Source organism: Artibeus jamaicensis, unplaced genomic scaffold (assembly GCF_021234435.1).
Source record: "Artibeus jamaicensis isolate MK-2021 breed Jamaican fruit bat unplaced genomic scaffold, CSHL_Jam_final scaffold_847, whole genome shotgun sequence".
Lineage (NCBI taxonomy): Eukaryota > Metazoa > Chordata > Mammalia > Chiroptera > Phyllostomidae > Artibeus > Artibeus jamaicensis.
Genome location: NW_026522057.1, coordinates 19,359,464 through 19,377,368, shown reverse-complemented (window position 1 = coordinate 19,377,368; position 17,905 = coordinate 19,359,464). Strand labels below are relative to the sequence as shown.

The 17,905-nt window shown below is 37.5% G+C and overlaps 1 protein-coding gene across 14 annotated transcripts in view; it reads right to left on the bottom strand.

Moving 5' to 3' along the window:
- Window positions 1-17,905, bottom strand: part of EIF4G3 (eukaryotic translation initiation factor 4 gamma 3) — a 292,964-nt gene that overhangs the window by 55,849 nt on the left and 219,210 nt on the right. For all 14 annotated transcript variants that reach the window (XM_037140126.2, XM_037140134.2, XM_037140123.2 and 11 more), the window contains 2 exons: window positions 11,149-11,319; window positions 5,402-5,599 (listed from right to left, as the gene is read on the bottom strand). In XM_037140126.2, the coding sequence (XP_036996021.2) occupies window positions 5,402-5,599; window positions 11,149-11,319 (369 nt within the window). The remainder of the gene's footprint in view (window positions 1-5,401; window positions 5,600-11,148; window positions 11,320-17,905) is intronic.

Genomic DNA, 17,905 nt, shown 5'->3' with positions numbered 1-17,905 from the left:
CATGTAATAGCTAATTTTTAAATTTCTACTGCCTTCATTTTCTCTCATTCCATTGGTAGATATTTCTCAACTAATAATGATTTTTAAAAAAGCAGTATTCATGGTCTTGAAGGTTTGGAAAATTCTGCACAGAGTACATCCCTCTTATTTGCTTTCATGAGAAACTGTGTGGTAAACAGAAGCTCGATAAAAAGAAATATGCTTAAGCTGGCATTAGTGAAACACATGGTAAAATTTCAATTTTGGTCAACACTATCCCTTGGAAAAACAACTTTCTAACCTCCATTTCGTTCCTTATAGAATAAAAAATAACATATCACACACTCATGTGTTCGTTGGCCAACTGTTATGACATTTTCCTACATTTGCATTAAATCTTTTACTTTTGAAGAAACTAAACATTAGAGTAAAGCTGAAAAGCCCAGAACACTTTATTTTTCACTATTTTTTCCTTTTGCTCACTTTTTAAGGTTCAACTCAATGAATTATGACAAAACAAACTCACACAACCACCAGCAAGTGTAGCACCAGGTCAAAAAACAGCACAGACAGCCCCCAGAGCTCCACCTGAATTCTGGTTCCAAAGCACCACCGCCTCCCAGCTGCCAAATTTAATCCCATTATCCTTTATGTGTGTAACAACCGTTTCTTGCTTTTCTTTGTTGTACAACGTAGATATGCATCCCCAAACACTCTAATTTTGGTTTTATTTTTGAACTTTAAACAAACAAATCACATAATACATATTCTTTTGAGTATAGATTCTTTAGCTAAAAGAATATGGCTTCTTATTCTTGTGAGATTCATCCATGTGTATAGTTATAGTTTGGGTTCATTGTCCTAGTATGAACATGTAACAGATAATTCATTCTACTACTGATGGACAGTTTCAAACTTTTATCCAGTATGAAAAATACTATGAACATTTTTGTATATATTTCACATAACTCCTGTCTATGTGTGTGTATATCTATATTAATTACTATTCAAATCTACTAACCAAATAAAATGAGGTATGCTTTTATCGTCATATGCAGGCTTTTTCAGTTATTTCTTATTATTCACTATTAAAGCCAATACAGAAACATTCTTGCATATCGTCCCTGTGCACATGTGGGTAATTTCTCTGGGGTATTTACCAGGAAGTTAAATTACTGGGGAAAAGTATATGAATACCTTTAATATTACTGTTCTTTATTCTCCAAAGTGACTGTGTTCATCCTCATTAACACTTTTAAATGTTTTTTCCCCTACTTTAATGGGTGTGCCTTATATAAAATTGTGGTTTACCTTGTCACTTCCTTAATAATGTATAACACTAAGTATCTTTGTCAGCCAGTAGATTTTCATTTCTATTAATTGCCCATTTTTAAATTGAGCATTGTTTTCTTTTCCTCCTTAATTCTGATTTCAACATTTTGTTAGTTACATTGTATTCCAAACAAATTCTCCCAGGCTCTGGCTTTATCTTTTTATTTTACTTATGATGTCATTTGTTATACCAACAGATTTGAATTTCAATATTCAAATTTGATATTTTTCTCTTTATTATTTATCTCGAATCTTGCTGAAGAAATATTTTTCCACTGAAAGTTCATGAAGATAGACTTCTCAATTTTCTCCTAAAAGATCAACTGTTGGTATTTAAATTTTCATTTCTCTTGTGATTGTTCGACTTTTGTTATTTGGTGTTTATTAGGAACCCACTGCCATCCTTTTACTTCAGGCCCCCAGTGTCTCAAAAGTACATCAGCCCTGGCAGGTACCTTTAAGGTAGAGGGAAAGGTACAGTTCCGTATCTACTGACCAGGGTGGCAGGTATGTTCACCGTGCTGATGCACACTGAGCTGTACACTTTTGTGTGTGTGTTGTAGTGGTGTGTGTGCTAGAGCTAGCTCACACTAGTTCATAAGAGCCAATTGTTAAATAGAAATTTTGTGAATTAATTGTCAAACTATTGGTAGCTTAAAACCAGTCACAAATTCACTATTTACATCATTAAATTTGACAAAAGCTACAAAATTTGAGACACATTTCTTTTCCCAAGCAGTATGAATGCCTTTTTAAAAAGTTTAAAAACATATATCCTTTGGTGTATGGGCAATTTTACCATAAACAAGTAAAAGCTCCAGCATGTAAAAGGATAAATACGCTTAGATGTTTATTGCAGCATTGCTCATGGTTGCAAACAAGAGTCCCAAAACCAAATCACTAGAAGCAACATAATGGAGGAAGGTAGGGAGATAAAGAAACTGTTGGAAAAATTATGGTATATACATATTATGAAATAGCATGCAACTTCAAAAAAAGCACAAGTAAAATCTATTTGTAATGAGCAGGGAGATGCCCAAAACATATTAAGCAAAAGAAAGCAAACTGCAAAACAATATATATAATTTAATGAATACAACAACAACAAAAAACACCAAAAATCCTCTTAGTACATATGTCTGTGTGTGTGTATGTGTGTTTTAAAGATTTAATTTATTTTTAGAGAGGGGGAAGTGGGAAAGAAAGAGAGAGAATCTTCCATGTGTGAGAGATACATAGATCACTTGCCTCTCTCACACCCCCTACTGGGGACCTAGGCTGCCAGCCAGGCATGTTCCCTGACCAGGAATTGAACCCATGGAACCTTGGTTCTCTGGCTCCTGCTCAATCCACTGAGCTACACCAGCCAGGGCTTTGTGTGTGTTTTTATATGACTTCATAAAGAAAGCTGTGGAAGGATACATTCACATTGACTGCCTGGAGGAAAGCGAGGCTCACCTGGCTGGGGCTCCAAGGGAAGAGTATTAACTTTTTCTGTGTATACCTCTATATTGTTCTAATTCCAACAGACTGTTACTTTGTAACTTAACATAATCCAACAATGTTTTAAGACCTTATTTATGAAGATTATAGATCATAACAAAGGTCACATACACAGTTGGTAGGCTTATCTATGAATTCTTCCTATTTTAGTCACACTTGTCTTATTGCCAGGCCTTTTCAATGGTCATTTTTCTCAAAGAGATTTTTCTGGTATTAAAAAATATTAACAGTTTTTCACTGATACAGGATTAAATCCAAAATTAGTAAAGAAAACTAAAGTGTGAGCCAGAATATCTGGGATCTAGTCCTTGTTCTATTTAGTAACTGCAGGATATTACGGCTCTAACAGTGAAAACAGGGGACATGAAATGGAGAACCAGTTTGCTTTCAGGTACTGCTATGATTTAAGAAAACATGGTAAGTGACTGAGTGAAACAATTGTAATCTGGATTTTAACACTGCTTCTTACTACTTATGTAACATTCAGAAAGTTATCTTTTTTTAAGTTTCAGTTTTGGATTCAATAAAGTGGGGCTAATACTACTGACCTTTCAGAATTAGAATAACCATTAAAATATCAATAAAACATGTAAAGCACTTACTCATATTGCAGTCTAGTAGGTACTGAAAACATGCTTTTCGTTATGACAACCATCCTCATTCTACAACCACCAGTTCAAGACCTTCGCAATTTCTCCACCACCAGTAGAGTTTTGAATCACTTAGGGCAGTGATTTTCAACCTCTTTCATCCCATGGCACACATACTAATGATAACAATTTTTGCAGCATACCAGTTGACAATCACTGTCTTGGGACTTACTATATGCTAAATATTTAGGGTGGGAACTTTATATACACAATCTCTTTCATTTTTTAAAATTGTATTTATTTTTAGAGAGGAGAAGGGAGAGAGAAAGAGAGGGAGAGAAACATCAGTGTGTGGTTGTCCCTCACACGCCCCCTACTGGGGACCTGGCCTACAACCCAGGCATGTGCCCTGACTAGGAATCAAACCAGTGACCCTTTGGTTCACAGGCAGGTTCTCAGTCCACTGAGCCACACCAGTCAGGGCACAATCTCATTTATTTTAGTTTTTTCATTATAACAATCATCAGTTATATGAAGCAATTATATTAAAAACGAGGCTTAAAGAGGATACCTAACAATTTGAAGGTTATAAAGTTAGTAATAGTAGAAATTTAAAGTTTAAAGTGAAAATTTGAAACCTGGAACTGTGAGACTCCAAAAGCAGTGTCTGTGACCATCACGTCATGCTTTGCTGCCTCAGATCTGAATACACCAGGAAACGCTGTCCCTTCTGTGTTCGAACCCCTCCCCCGCCAAGCCAGTTCAGACTCTACTTGCTTCACAGAAGTCTGTCACTCTCACACCAAAACGGTGATATCTTTCCCTCCAGTTGGATTTTTTGTCTAAACCAGCAATTTTCAACAAGTGTGCCCCAAGTATTCTTACAACCTGTACCACCTGACTATTTAGTTAGGCTGCTGATGTCTTTTCCCTTTGACTGTCAATTTAAAAAAATGACAACAGCCAACACAGTAATACCTGTCCAGTGTGAGTGATTCACAATTGTATGTATTTTTTTCGTCAGATCAACAACAGCTGCAGAATTTTAGTAATTAGTTGGTGCTCCATAAGATAAAAAAAGTTGAAAAATCACTGGTCTAAACCACACATTTAGGCATTCAATCACTCTAGTATCACAGGATACCTTATAAGTGATTTTTTCCTTGCTAATGCTGTTTTTTTCCATATAAACTTTGAATTTCTTAAAGACAGAAGATATAACTTTTCTAAGTCCCAACACACTTACCTACTACCTTTGACACGGATACTCAAAAATACTGATAGAATGACAAAATTTTATACTGTTACAGCAATCCATAATCATAATGAGTTGTGAGAATTAAAAAACTCAAATGTTAAAGGACAAACATTTCTGCCCCAAGTACCCTGGTAACAGAGAAAACACAGACACACATGCCGGTTTTATGACTGTAGAATTGAGGACAATGAATACTAATCAGAACCTCCTAGGTCTCCCAACTGCCTCCCCCTGCATTTGACAGGGTGTGAAGATTAAACGGATGTAAACAATGTAACGAGAAAGAAACCTAATAGTTTCTAAGATATGAAATTTTCATTTTTGAACTCTTTATGACCACAATTACCCTATAGGTTTCACTGAGGCTAGAATTGGAACAGTGTTTCTCCATTTTGAATTAAATGTGAATGAAAGGATTTAGTTCTATTACGAGGATGCCCCAGGAAAAAATGCTTGCCCCTGACAAAAAACTCACATTACTCGTTTACACCATATTCCATCTTCCTCACACTGGATGAAACCACGTGCCTACTGCCGTCTTGTCTCCATAATCCCTCCGGAGGCAAGCATACATTTTATGAAAGATCTCTTTTTATACAACAAAAATGTTATATTAATAAATGCTAAAAATATATTCTCCCCTTTACGTTGCCCCAATAACACTTCTGGGAAGAATGTGTAGCGAGGGGAGAATATACCTCTTGAAGATTTCTGCTTTTACTCCTTCCTCTCTTCTTACCGTTACTAGACATCGACACATGTTTGCGTAAGCCACAGAAAAACTGGGCTCGTCGATAGCCTTCTCAAAGACCAGGTCGATGACTCCCTTCAGCCGCTCCTCTGTGTCAACGGTGAGTCCAGACACCTGCTTCATCAGCTGGTTGAACATCTGTGGTGTCAACTTGTTTAAGATACTTCGAACTTTTCTAAAAAGCTCCTAGAAGGGACACACACGCAAAAAAGAGCATTATAGTACCTGTGATACTATGATGTGCTCCGTAAAAATTAATATTTTGTTTATAACATAAATTCAACTTTCCAAATTATTCTTTAAAGAATATTCTTATTAATATTAATATTTTTATTAGTAATACATCTCAAATCTATATACAAAGTAAAAGAAGTTACACTCAAAATGACTCCATTTACATGATACTTTGGAAAAAGTAACATTATAAGGACAAGCAGATCAGTGATTCACAGAGGGGACATCGGGGGAGCATGAACACAAAGTAATACAAGGAAATTTCAGGTGGCTGGTGGAAATGCTCTGTATTTTGACTGTGTCGGTAGTTGCATGACTGTGGATGTCTGTCAACAATTATAGAACTATACACAAAAAAGGAAGTTTTACTAAATGTAAATTATTTAAGTAAATTTACATTTACTTACATAAATAAAATAGCCCAGTAAAATTCATGAAATCATGATATAATAACTGAAAAGACATACATGAATGTTTTGTTTGATCCCCTTAAACATGTGTATTGATATACAAAGATTTTAGTTATGTGCAAAATGTTAACACTTTCTCTACGCAGAAGAAACTTAAATTAAAAAAAAACTATATTGCCAAGTTTTTTAGCAATAAGTCATCGTTAATTCTTTTTTTAAGATTTTATTTATTTATTTTTAGAGAGGGGAAGGAAGGGAGAAAGAAAAGGAAAGAAACTTCAACATGTGGTTGCCTCTCACACACCCCCTACTGGGGACCTGGCCCGCAACCCAAGCATGTGCCCTGACTAGGAATTGAACTGGCGACCCTTCGGTTGGCAGGCCAGTGGTCAATCCACTGAGCCACACCAACCAGGGCAAGTCAGTATTTTTTTAAAGATTTTATATATTTATTTTTTAAAGATTTTATTTTTTATCAAGATTTTATTTATTTATCTTTAGAGGGGAAGGAAAGGAGAGAAGGAGAGAAATATTAATGTATGGTTGCCTCTTGTGGGTCCCCTGCTGGGAACTGGCCTGGAACCCAGGCATGTGCTCTGACTGGGAACCGAACCCCGATCCTTTGGTTCACAGGCCCATGCTCAATCCACTGAGCTATACCAGCCGGGGCCAGTATTACTTTTATAAAGAAAAAAAAAAAAGTTTAGTAGAAATAGGGGAGTCATTGCATCTCTCCAATTTTGCCTATATCAAGTGAGATAGTATTATTTAGGTCTAAAATTGTAAACTGTGTTTTACATGAAGAATAAAAATTAATAATCTTCAAATATCTTCAAGAAGATAACAAGCTTAGAAGATAGGATAATAAAAAGATAATTTACTAAAGTAACGTACAGCATATTTTAAAGTTGCTAAAAGAGTAGTTCTTAACAATTCTCATAAGAAAAAATTAAAATCTCCAGCATGAAACAATAACAAATTCACTGAAAATAATTTATTCCTCATAACTGAATATCTACAACCAATTCTGTATCAGGTACAAATAAAGCATAAGGCACAATTATGGCCTCCAGACCACTGTCATTCAGAAGCAGAGACAAGGTAGTGACAAGTAAAGTAACAGAGAAAGCACAAGGCAGATCAGGAGCTGGAGAAGGGAGAAGTTTAGGTACAAGAGCGATCAGAGGCAATGAGGTTACTCAGGGAGTGCCTTTAGAAGAACATGAAAACTGGGTCAGATAACAGACCAAAAAAAGCTGTAAGTGGGGGAAAACAGGGATGGGGAAGAAATTTTAAGGAAGGGAAAGACTTTTAGAAAGAAATTTTTACTAAGAATTTTCTACTTTGGTAATAGAGAACAACATTCTCTCTTTGGTAATAGAGAACAGGAAAGATCACAGAACTAGTGTGCACTAACTGTGAGATGAAATGAGGTTTTAAGGGACCAGTTAAAAGCTAGGGTGGAGAGATAACAGTCAGCCCTGCAGAAGAGGATGAAGTAGAAGAGGTATGAGGCAGGGGAGCCCAGTAATGGAACTACCACAGTAGTGTATGTGCAGAGGTCTAGTCAGGTCACGAGGCAACGATTTCCTACAACTGCTTCAGGGAGAAGAAATCTTATGATACAGGAAGAATACGGTTACAGTCAGTCATTCATAAAGTTGTTATAGTATAGTAGTAAGAATGAAAGAGTGAAAGAGTTTTCTGGAAGTGGAGGTAAATAAAACTACTGTTTTCACAAAAAAGGAAACACACAAAATAACAATTAGCAGGAGCATCAGTTCAAAATGGGGTATAGCTATGCAGAAAAGAATAAACTCCACACAAAAAATAAAGGAATGAAGCAAAGATGCTACTTATTTAGAAGATCAAGAAAAGTTAGGTTGTATGGGCCCTAAAAAATAAAGTTTATTTATGCTTCATTAAATTTGCTTTATCTAGTCACTAAAGAAAATAATTTTTGATAGTTTAAGTCAATATAACTATTCTAATGTTTTTGAAATAAAAATTAATCAATAATGGGTCCAACTCTGCCCTGGCTGGTGTGGCTCAGTGAATTAAGCACCAGCCTGCGAACCAAAGGGTTGCTGGTTTGATTCCCGGTCAGGGCACATGCCTGGGTTGCAGGCCAGGTCCCTAGTAGGGGACACATGAAAGGCAACCATACATTGATGTTTCTCTCCCACTCTTTCTCCTTCCCTTCTCCCTCTTTAAAAATAAATAAAAAAATATTTTTAAAAAAGAAAAATCTCTGTACTTTCCTTTAAAAAAAAACCAAAGAGAGTATCTATTCCTTTCTTCATAGGTCTGAAGAATCTAATAAAGGAAGGCACTAACACAAACGCATTAAATACTGAAGATGAAGACACCTTCGATAACTCAGCAGGGATTTTGACTATCTTTCGTAAGCCATTTAGACCTCTTCATCATTGAACATTTCATAGGGGACTGGAAGGAGGGACATAGAAGGTATTTTTAAAAACACACTGAAATATATTACGAATAAGTGGAAGGAAGATTAGGTACTGGGTATCAGTGAATCTGGAAAAGGATGTACTTAGTGACAAACATCTCAGCAATTACTAGAAAGATGAACAAAGAAAAGTAGCCAAATAAGACTGATAGCATAGCTTCCATCCAAGATGAGATGTAGGTAGCTACACTGTGCCTCCTTGCACAACCAAAGGAAGGACAACAACAAATTTAAAAACAAGAAATAACCAGAACTGCCAGAAAATCAAACTGCATGGAAGTCTGACAACCAAGGAGTGAAAGAAGAAACATTCATCCAAAAAATACGGCCCATAAGAAAGAAGAGATCAAACTTCCAGAAAAAATACAACTAAGCAATGAAGAAACAAAACAATGATAATCAGGATATTCATAGAAATGGTTGAGTATGGTCACAAAATAGAGAAAGAAGTAAAGGCTATGCAAAGTGAAATAAAGAAAAATGTACAGGGAACCAACAGTGAAGGGAAGGAAACCAGGGCTCAAATCAACAGTTTGGACCAGAAGGAAGAAAGAAACATTTAACCAGAACAGAATGAAGAAACAAGAATTCAAAAAAATGAGGAGAGGCTTAGGAATCTCCAGGACAACTTTAAATGTTCCAACATCTGAATCACAGGGGTGCCAGAGGAAGGGAAAGAACAAGAAATTGAAAACTTAGTTGAAAAAACAATGAAGGAGAACTTCCCCAACCTGGCAAAGGAAAGAAGACTTCCAGGAAGTCAGGAAGCTCAGAGTCCCAAAGAAGTTGAACCCAAGGAAGCACATACCAAGGCACATCATAATTACATTACCCAAGGTTAAAGATAAGGAGAGAATCTTAAAAGCAGCAAGAGATAATAAAGAGAGAGTTACCTACAAAGGAGTTCCCATAATTCTATCAGCTGATTTCTCTAAAGAAACCTTGCAGGCAAGAAGGGGCTGGAAAGAAGTATTCCAAGTCATGAAAGGCAAAGGATCTACATCCAAGATTGATCTATCCAGCAAAGCTCTCATTTAGAATGGAAGGACAGATAAAGTGCTTCCCAGTTAAGGTCAAGTTAAAGGAGTTCATCATCACCAAGCCCTTATTATATGAGATGTTAAAGGGACTTATCTAAGAAAAAGATAAAAAATATGCACTGTAAAATGACAACAAACTCACAACTATTAACAATCAAACCTAAAAAAACAAAAACAAAACCCCAAACAAATTAAACAAATAACTAGAACAGGAACAGATTCACAGAAATAGAGATCACATGGAGGGTTATCAGTGGGAATTGGGAGGGGGGGTGAGTCGGGGAAAAGGTACAGGGAATAAGAAGCATAAATGGTAGGTGCAAAATAGACAGGGGGAGGTTAAGGATAGTATGGGAAATGGAGAAGCCAAAGAACTTATATGTATGAACCATGGACATGAACTAAGGTGGGGGAATAGTGGTGGAAGTGGGGGACAGGGTGGAGTGGAATAAAGGGGAGAAAAAAACGGGACAACTGTAATAGCATAATCAATAAAATATATTAAAAAATTTTTTTAGCCCTGGCTGGTGTAGCTCAGTGGATTGAGCACGGGCCTGCAAACCAGACAATCGCGGTTCGATTCCCAGTCAGGGCACATGCCTGGGTTGCAAACCAGTTCCCTGCAGGCCACTTCCCAGCAGGGGATGCATGAAAGGCGGTTGTACATTGAAAAAAAAAAAAATTTTTTTTTTGACAGCATAGCTTTGTGATGGATAAGTTCATCTTGGTCCTGATACTCTCTGAACAACTTTATTGATTAGTTTATTTGTTTAACAAGTATTTACTGAGTATCTACTATGTATGAGGTTCTCTGTTGGCGCTAAATGAAAATCAGTATTTCTAGGCACATCTCTGATCCCAGGAACTTCATCATTCTGAGTACCTGGCTGGGGTCCAGGAACTGTGCCAAGTGCTTTATATTACTTCACTGAGTCTTCACCATGGCCCTATGAGGTAGGTAGGGTCACTGTCTTCACTCTACAGTGGAGATGTAGTAGAGGTAGCCCAGGAATAGGAACCGGCACTGGGAGCACAGCAAAGGGTGGACCAGGCTTTACATCATTTGACACACACAAAAAATTGTGTGGATTAAAGGAATTCTTCAATTTACCCTATGGAGGTTTCAGGAAGATATGCATATAAAAATACAAATGATTCAATTTTACTCTGAAAGACTCTAAAACAAGATGGGTTTCTTAATTTTAACTTATCAGAAGTGAAGGTCTGACAAGGAAACATGAAACAATATATAGACTATTTCACAGTAAACACTGAGAGTCTAAAAGTATATTTTTAATAAAAGCAAATATGGATCTGAGCCTAAATGACAGAATTCTATGATTTACGAACCTCTGAGACACAGTGTCTGTTCTGAAAAGCATACACAAAGCAATTTCAAAGTGAAATAGGCTGTCTGGTATCCAAGATGGATTTTAGAATAATGCTCACCTTGCGGCAGAAAAAAATTACAATAATCTTAAACTAAGACCTCCAAATATATTAATAGGGCAACACGACAAGCTAAAACAGTATCATTATAACTCCCAAAACAAAGGTAGCATGTGCCTCTGTTCTCACCTGGGTTTTAATGTTTTCAGGATCCTCAGCTTGGCTGTCTCGTTTCTGACTGGGCTTCCAGGCGTTCTCTGCCTTTTTCAGGTGCACGTCTTCTTTCACAGAGACTGTGATGATCTTCCTGGGTTCTCTTCTCTGGCCAGGCTGAGATCTCCGTGGCCCGACATTCAACAACTAGGACAAGAATGTTCTTTATTACATTTACACAGCGTACTGACAATTTACTCTCTGCTATGCTGCTCAAGTGAAGCCTGATGATCACACCAAACACATCTAGATGCAAAGGTGAGTGTTAGGCACTCAATTCAGATTTGATCTTTTGGGAGGAGTTGGGGGGGTTTAGGTCACCATCAATGTAATGTTCTCCACCACTGTAATTTTAGATCCTGAAGTCCTAAATGAAATAACGTGATGAAAAATTATATTCGATACAGATGTTTTTTCTCACCAAGAAAGAGCACCCTTTGCTGATGCTCTAGTTTTTACTAGTTGTAACTTTGAACTGGTTACTTTGAATAACTACAAAAATCCACATATGGTAATAACCAGTTATAAATCTGCTTCAAAAACTGGGTTTGTAAACTGGGTGAAATGCAAATACAAGCTTATCACAAAAATTCTCTATAGCACAGACACCCGACTTCACTGTAGATCTTAATGGATCCCTCTGAATTTGCTGGGTCAGAAATACTAAAATACATCTTTCTTATATCATTAATGTGACCCAAATGAATTGCTCCCCGGAAACAAATATTTTCCTCTCTTTATGCGTTCTCTGTTCCTGCTACAGTCACACTGTACTCATTATGTTAAAACCAGTAGCATATGCTGGCATGTCACGCTGGCCATCAAATTAAACTTTTATTACTGGGCAAGAAGGAGGTAAGTTAAAAGGTACATTCTCTGTATTTATTATAGTCACAACAGCTGCTACATTAAATGCTTGGAAATAATTTTGCAAGATTAAACTTTTGGGTTGAGAGTAAGTTCCGCTCCTCTGTTGCATAATGAGAGGCTTTACATTTTCTGATACAGCATTCTCTAAATGCTGAGTAAATATTGCCATTAGGTTTCAACAGGGAAGGAAAAAAAGCTTCACATAACACGTACAGACCAGAATCATATCTCACTTAATGTCCCAGTGCTGCCCTTCTGAATTCAGATAAAGCTTCAGGAAAGGAAGCAGAAACTTAAATGTCATACTTTATATAAAAAGACAGGTTATAAGACAGGCATGGTTTCAGGCCTGGGCTGAGAATCCTAAAAGCCTTTACACATTACTCATTCTCAGAATTACTCTAATATTTCACCATCTGCCCTAATTAGAAATGGCATTATCAAGAACGTACCAGGATTAAAAGTTAGAATTTCTAGGCACTACACACTAATTTATCAACTATATCTAGCTGAGAGCGCAGTACTGATGATATGGTCTCAGACTATTGGTAAACATTAAAAACCAGGGTCAGACACACCCAGAAGCCACAGGCATGGTAAAACTAAAAAGAGAACTAAACAGATCTTCAGACTGAAAAAGTACCAACAGGCAACAGGGGCTAAACCAGACAGTACTACGATAAGAACAATCATTTCTAATGGAAACCTTGAAAAGACAGCCTGGACAAAACAATTCTGTTACGAAAATGCAGTAAACCAAATACTGTATGATTTTTTATAATTCAGGTTATATTCTAGTGTTAATTCACTAAGGTTAATCTTTTTCAATGCTTGGGTAAAGTCCAAATACAACAGTATATCACAAGACATTTAACTTAATCCATGCATTTACTCATAAAAATTTATCAAGGACAAAGGTTGGTGGCTGTAATGAAAGATTATTATGTCAAAAATCACATAACAGCAATTTATGCATATTGGAGATATAATTTTAATCATATTTAGACAAACTTAGAAAGTGCCCATTTCCAAAAACGACTGCAAACATCAATGAATATGCCCTGCACTTGAATCCAGAAAGTAACGTACGCCACACCTCTTTCCCTGCCTCAGACACGCATGTGTGCATCTCAAAGGAACAGTGGAGAGAAGTGAGCGATGTCACGAAACAGAAAACAACGCGAGTCAATACTGTTAGTCCAGGATAAAAAAGTTGAAATTATAACCATGTGCAAGTGCCCAAGAAAACTTTCAAAATTATAGTTGCACCTCTGGTTATAATTAAGACAGATACTGTTCACAAATACTTATCCAAGAATATTAAGTTCTTAAAAGGTGACTATGCTTATAAATGCTTAATTAATTAATTAATCTCTAACGCTGTCATGTTTACACTCTGAGAATGAACCCACTGCCGGAACATCGCCGTCTGGAGGCGTGTGGTGCAGACCTGGCGAAGAGGGGCAGACCTCAAGACAAAAGAACTGTGGAGTCTTCAGTCCAATTCTGCTACTTATGAGTGAAGCTGCTGTGAGCAAGTCTCTTAACTTTGTTGAACTTAAGCTTTTTCATATAATAAATTGCTTGTCCTACCTACAAAAGTTATTATGAGAATCATGGCACATAAAATAGAAGGCATATAAAATCATCTTAAAATCTAGGTAAGGTATTATCATCAATGCCAAAGCACCAAAGGCACTTTTTAAAAAGTGATATGTAGATTGGTGCAATTACCTCTACATATTTTGTGTCTTTTTAAAACAATGTTTTAAAATTATTTTTAGAGAGATGGGAAGGGAAAGAGAGAAACATTGATGTGTCAGAGGTACATCGACTAGTTGCCTCTCACATGCCACAACCAGAGACTTGGCACACAACCAGGCATGTGTCCTGACTGGGAATCGAACTGACAACCCTTTGGTTCGCAGGCCAACACCCAACCCAGAACCACACCAGGCAGGGCTTGTGTCCTTTTTCGTGTGTGAAAAATTTAATACAAATTGTCAAATTTGTAGTGTCCTTCAAAAACTGCACCATAGATAGTGATACGACTTACTGTATTTTGCCATGTATAATGCCCACTTTTTTGCCCAAATTTTGAGGAGAAAATAAGGATACTCATTATACATGTGTAGTACCTGAAATACCTTCTATTTGTTCTTGTGTTTTATAATTATTTGTTACATAAAATTTCTTGTACCATAATATGTTATAAAATAAATGCTAAAATTCCTTTATAATACAAAAAATAACTATCTGAATATAAATAAATAAAAAATTGAGTAAGAAAGTTAAAACAGGCCCTGGCTGATGTAGCTCAGTGGATTGAGCACGGGCCTGCGAACCAGATGATGGCAGTTCGATTCCCTGTCAGGGCACATGCCTGAGTTGCAGGCCAGTTCCCAGCAGGAGCCAGTTCCCAGCAGGGGATGCACCAGAAGCAACCATACATTGGTATTTCTCTCTCCCTTCCCTTCTAAAGATAAATAAATAAAATTTAAAAGAAGGAGTTAAAACAAAGGATTTTTTTCTCAAAGTCTGGGCCCAGAATATGGGTGCGCACTGTATGCAGTGAAACACGGTATTCATGAAACGCAGAATCTGGGGCCCAGAACTAAAAGTTATGAAGTGTACAAAGAGGAGTAAAGCCTGGTCTCCTTCTGTGAAGGACAGACTATCATGACCGATGGCCAGAAGAGAGACTTTGAAGGTATAACATGCTCAGGGTCCACAAACATCAGAACCAATGTAAGACATCAAAATTTGGGGTTCACTAGTGAGCCGAAATTTTTTTCAGGTGAGCTGGGAGTTTAAATTTTTTGCTCACTCTCATATATTTTTCTTAAATGTATTAAATTAGAAATTTGCCCTGGCTGGTGTAGCTCAATGAATTGAGCACAGGCCTATGAAGCAAAGGGTAGCCAGTTCGATTCCCAGTCAGGGCACATGCCTGGTTTTCGGGCCAGATCCCCAGTGGGGGACACATGGAAGGCAGCCAAACACTGGTGTTTTTTTCCCATTCTTTCTCCTTCCCCACTCTCTAAAAATAAATAAATATTTAAAAAAAAATTAAACTCATCTCTGTTTCAGAGTTTACTACATATACTGCTCTTATCTCATTCAGAGACTACCACCTCGAACATCTCTGCTTACCTGGGTAACCAAAGGAAATAGGAAATGAGTAGTGGATAGGACCACTACTCATCGTAGCAATTTTGAGAGAGAGACAACTGATTGTTACTTCAAGGAGAGAAGGAAGCATGATATGAGGTCAAGAAAACTTTGCCCCTAGGAGTTTTATATTATGGTTCAGCTAGTCTCAAAGTTAGTTGAAATGAATATAAACGGTAAGTTACTAGTCTAGGCCTATTGACCCTTGCTCAATGCATTTCTTTTGGGAAACTCTGTGTGATGTCTGGCAACTGATTACCATTAAAATACCACAACCACTATGTAATTCGACTTTTAAAAAGCTACAGAGATGATACTGGGTGCTTCCAACTGATGTGCACTTTATTGTCCATCAAAAGACCTTTATAGCTGAAAACTGCATATGACATATTAAAACAACTGCTATGCAATAAAAATATTTTATAACAAGTCTGTTGCCAAAAAGTTCATACTAGGAATTATGGGTATTTAAGCCATATTATGAAGCATACCTAGCAGATACTAAGATTCTTGGGTGGTAACCATTTATAAGCCAATCTGAAAGCTGGTAAAAATGACTACATGTATGGAACAAGAAACTATGAAGAGTAGGGCTGCTGCTTTTTTCCAAATAGCATTACTGATTGTTCCTTCATCTGTATCGACAACAATATACCAAAGTAAGCTAGACAAATTAAGTGGAGAATATTTGTTAACTAATGGAGATGTGGAAGAGTGATTACTTACATTAAGCCAATGGATCAGTATTTCACTTTAAAATTAGCTTGTGGCATATGACAGAGCTATTTAAAGAAAGTCTTTAAACAATTAAAGCTGACCTTTCTGAAGACACTACAAGTTCTTGATAATGGCTCATTTCCAGTCATATTACTTTGCATGCACTGAATAACTCATTTATCTGATATATGGGGGAACAGAGATTAGTGGGCAAACATACAGTGATAGTTCCTCTTAAAATTCATTTCCCAATTTCAGTATTTTAAGAGATAGTTTATTTTCTTTCTTTTTTTTTAAATTTATTTATTTTTTGAATTGATTATGTTGTTACAGTTGTTCTATTCCCCCCTTCATTCCCCTCCACCCTGCCCCCCCAACCCCACCATTACCCCCCTTTAGTTTATGTCCATGTGTCTCAAGTCCTTTAGGTTCTATATTTCCCATACTATTCTTGCCCCCCCCATCTATTTTCTATCTACTGTCTATGCTACTTGTTTTCTGTACCATCTCCCCCCATCTCCTCCTCCCACTCCCCTGTTGCTAACCCTCCTTGAGATCTTCATTTCTATGTTTCCACTCCTGATCTAGCTGTCCTTTTAGTTTGCTTTCGTTTTAGGTGTGGTTGTTAATAACTGTGAGTTTGCTGTCCTTTCACTGTTCATGTTTCTTTAACTTCTTTTTCTTAGATAAGTCCCTTTAACATTTCATATAATAAGGGCTTGGTGATGATGAACTCCTTGAATTTGGTCTTATCTGAGAAGCACCTTATCTGTCCTTCCGTTCTAAATGAAAGTTTTGCTGGGTAGAGCAATCTTGGTTGTAGGTCTTTAGATTTCATGACTTGGAATATTTCTTTCCAGCCCCTTCTTGCCTGTAAGGTCTCTTTTGAGAAATCTGCTGACAGCCTGATGGGGACTCCTTTGTAGGTGATTGTCCCCTTACCTCTTGCTGCTTCCAGGATTCTTTCCTTCATTTTAATTTTGGCTAATGTAATTATGATATGCCTTGGTGTGTTTCTTCTTGAGTCCAACTTTTTTGGTACTCTCTGGGCTTCTTGGATTTCTTGGAAGTCTATTTCCTTTGCCAGATTGGGGAAATTTTCTTTTATTATTTGTTCAAATAGTTTTTCCACTGGTGGTTGTGTCTTTCCCCCTTCTGGTACCCCTATAATTCGGATATTGGAGCGTTTATAGATGTCCTAGAGGTTCCTAAGCTTCTCCTCATTTTTCTGAATTCTTATTTCTTCACTCCTTTCTGTTTGATGATTTTTTTCTTCTTCCTTCTGGTCCACTCCATTGATTTGAGTCCCAGTTTTTTTTTCATCTCTATGGGTTTCCTGTGGAATTCCATTCATTTCCCTTAATTTAGCCTTCATATGTTTCTCTAATTTGTGGCTATAGTCCACCAGATCTGTGAGGAAGCTGATGACCAGTGTTTTAAACTGTGCGTCTGAGAGATTTGCTATTTCTTCGTCACTTAGATTTATCTCTGGGACTTTGAGGTGTCCCTGCGACATTTTTGGTCTGTTCTGGCCCTTTAAGTGGGATGAGCGGCGCCTTGGATTCCCAGGTCGCTGAGTTGTGACGCTGTATGTGGGGGCGTGGTCAGAGCGGGGAAATGGCGCCGCCGCCGCCGGTCCAAGTGCTCACTCCCTCACCCGCGTGTAACCAGGCAACCACAGTCAACTCGCTGCCACCGCCTCCCCACTGACTCCTCCGTAGTCGCTCACCCGGTGGGCCGCTCGGTCGCTCACTAGGTCCAATCCTGGGTTTGGAACCCGTGCGACTGGATTCGTGCGTCTGGATTCCGCGACCGGGTCGATCGAGCCCTCCTTTGTAACTCCTCACCCGACGCCGGTTTCGCCCCTTACCGGTCGGGCCGAAGAATTTGTTGTTAGCGGACTTCCGAAAAGTTCAGTTTTCCGTGTTCTGGTTGTGTTTTCTGATGCTAATATTTAGTTGTCCCTAAACTTGGT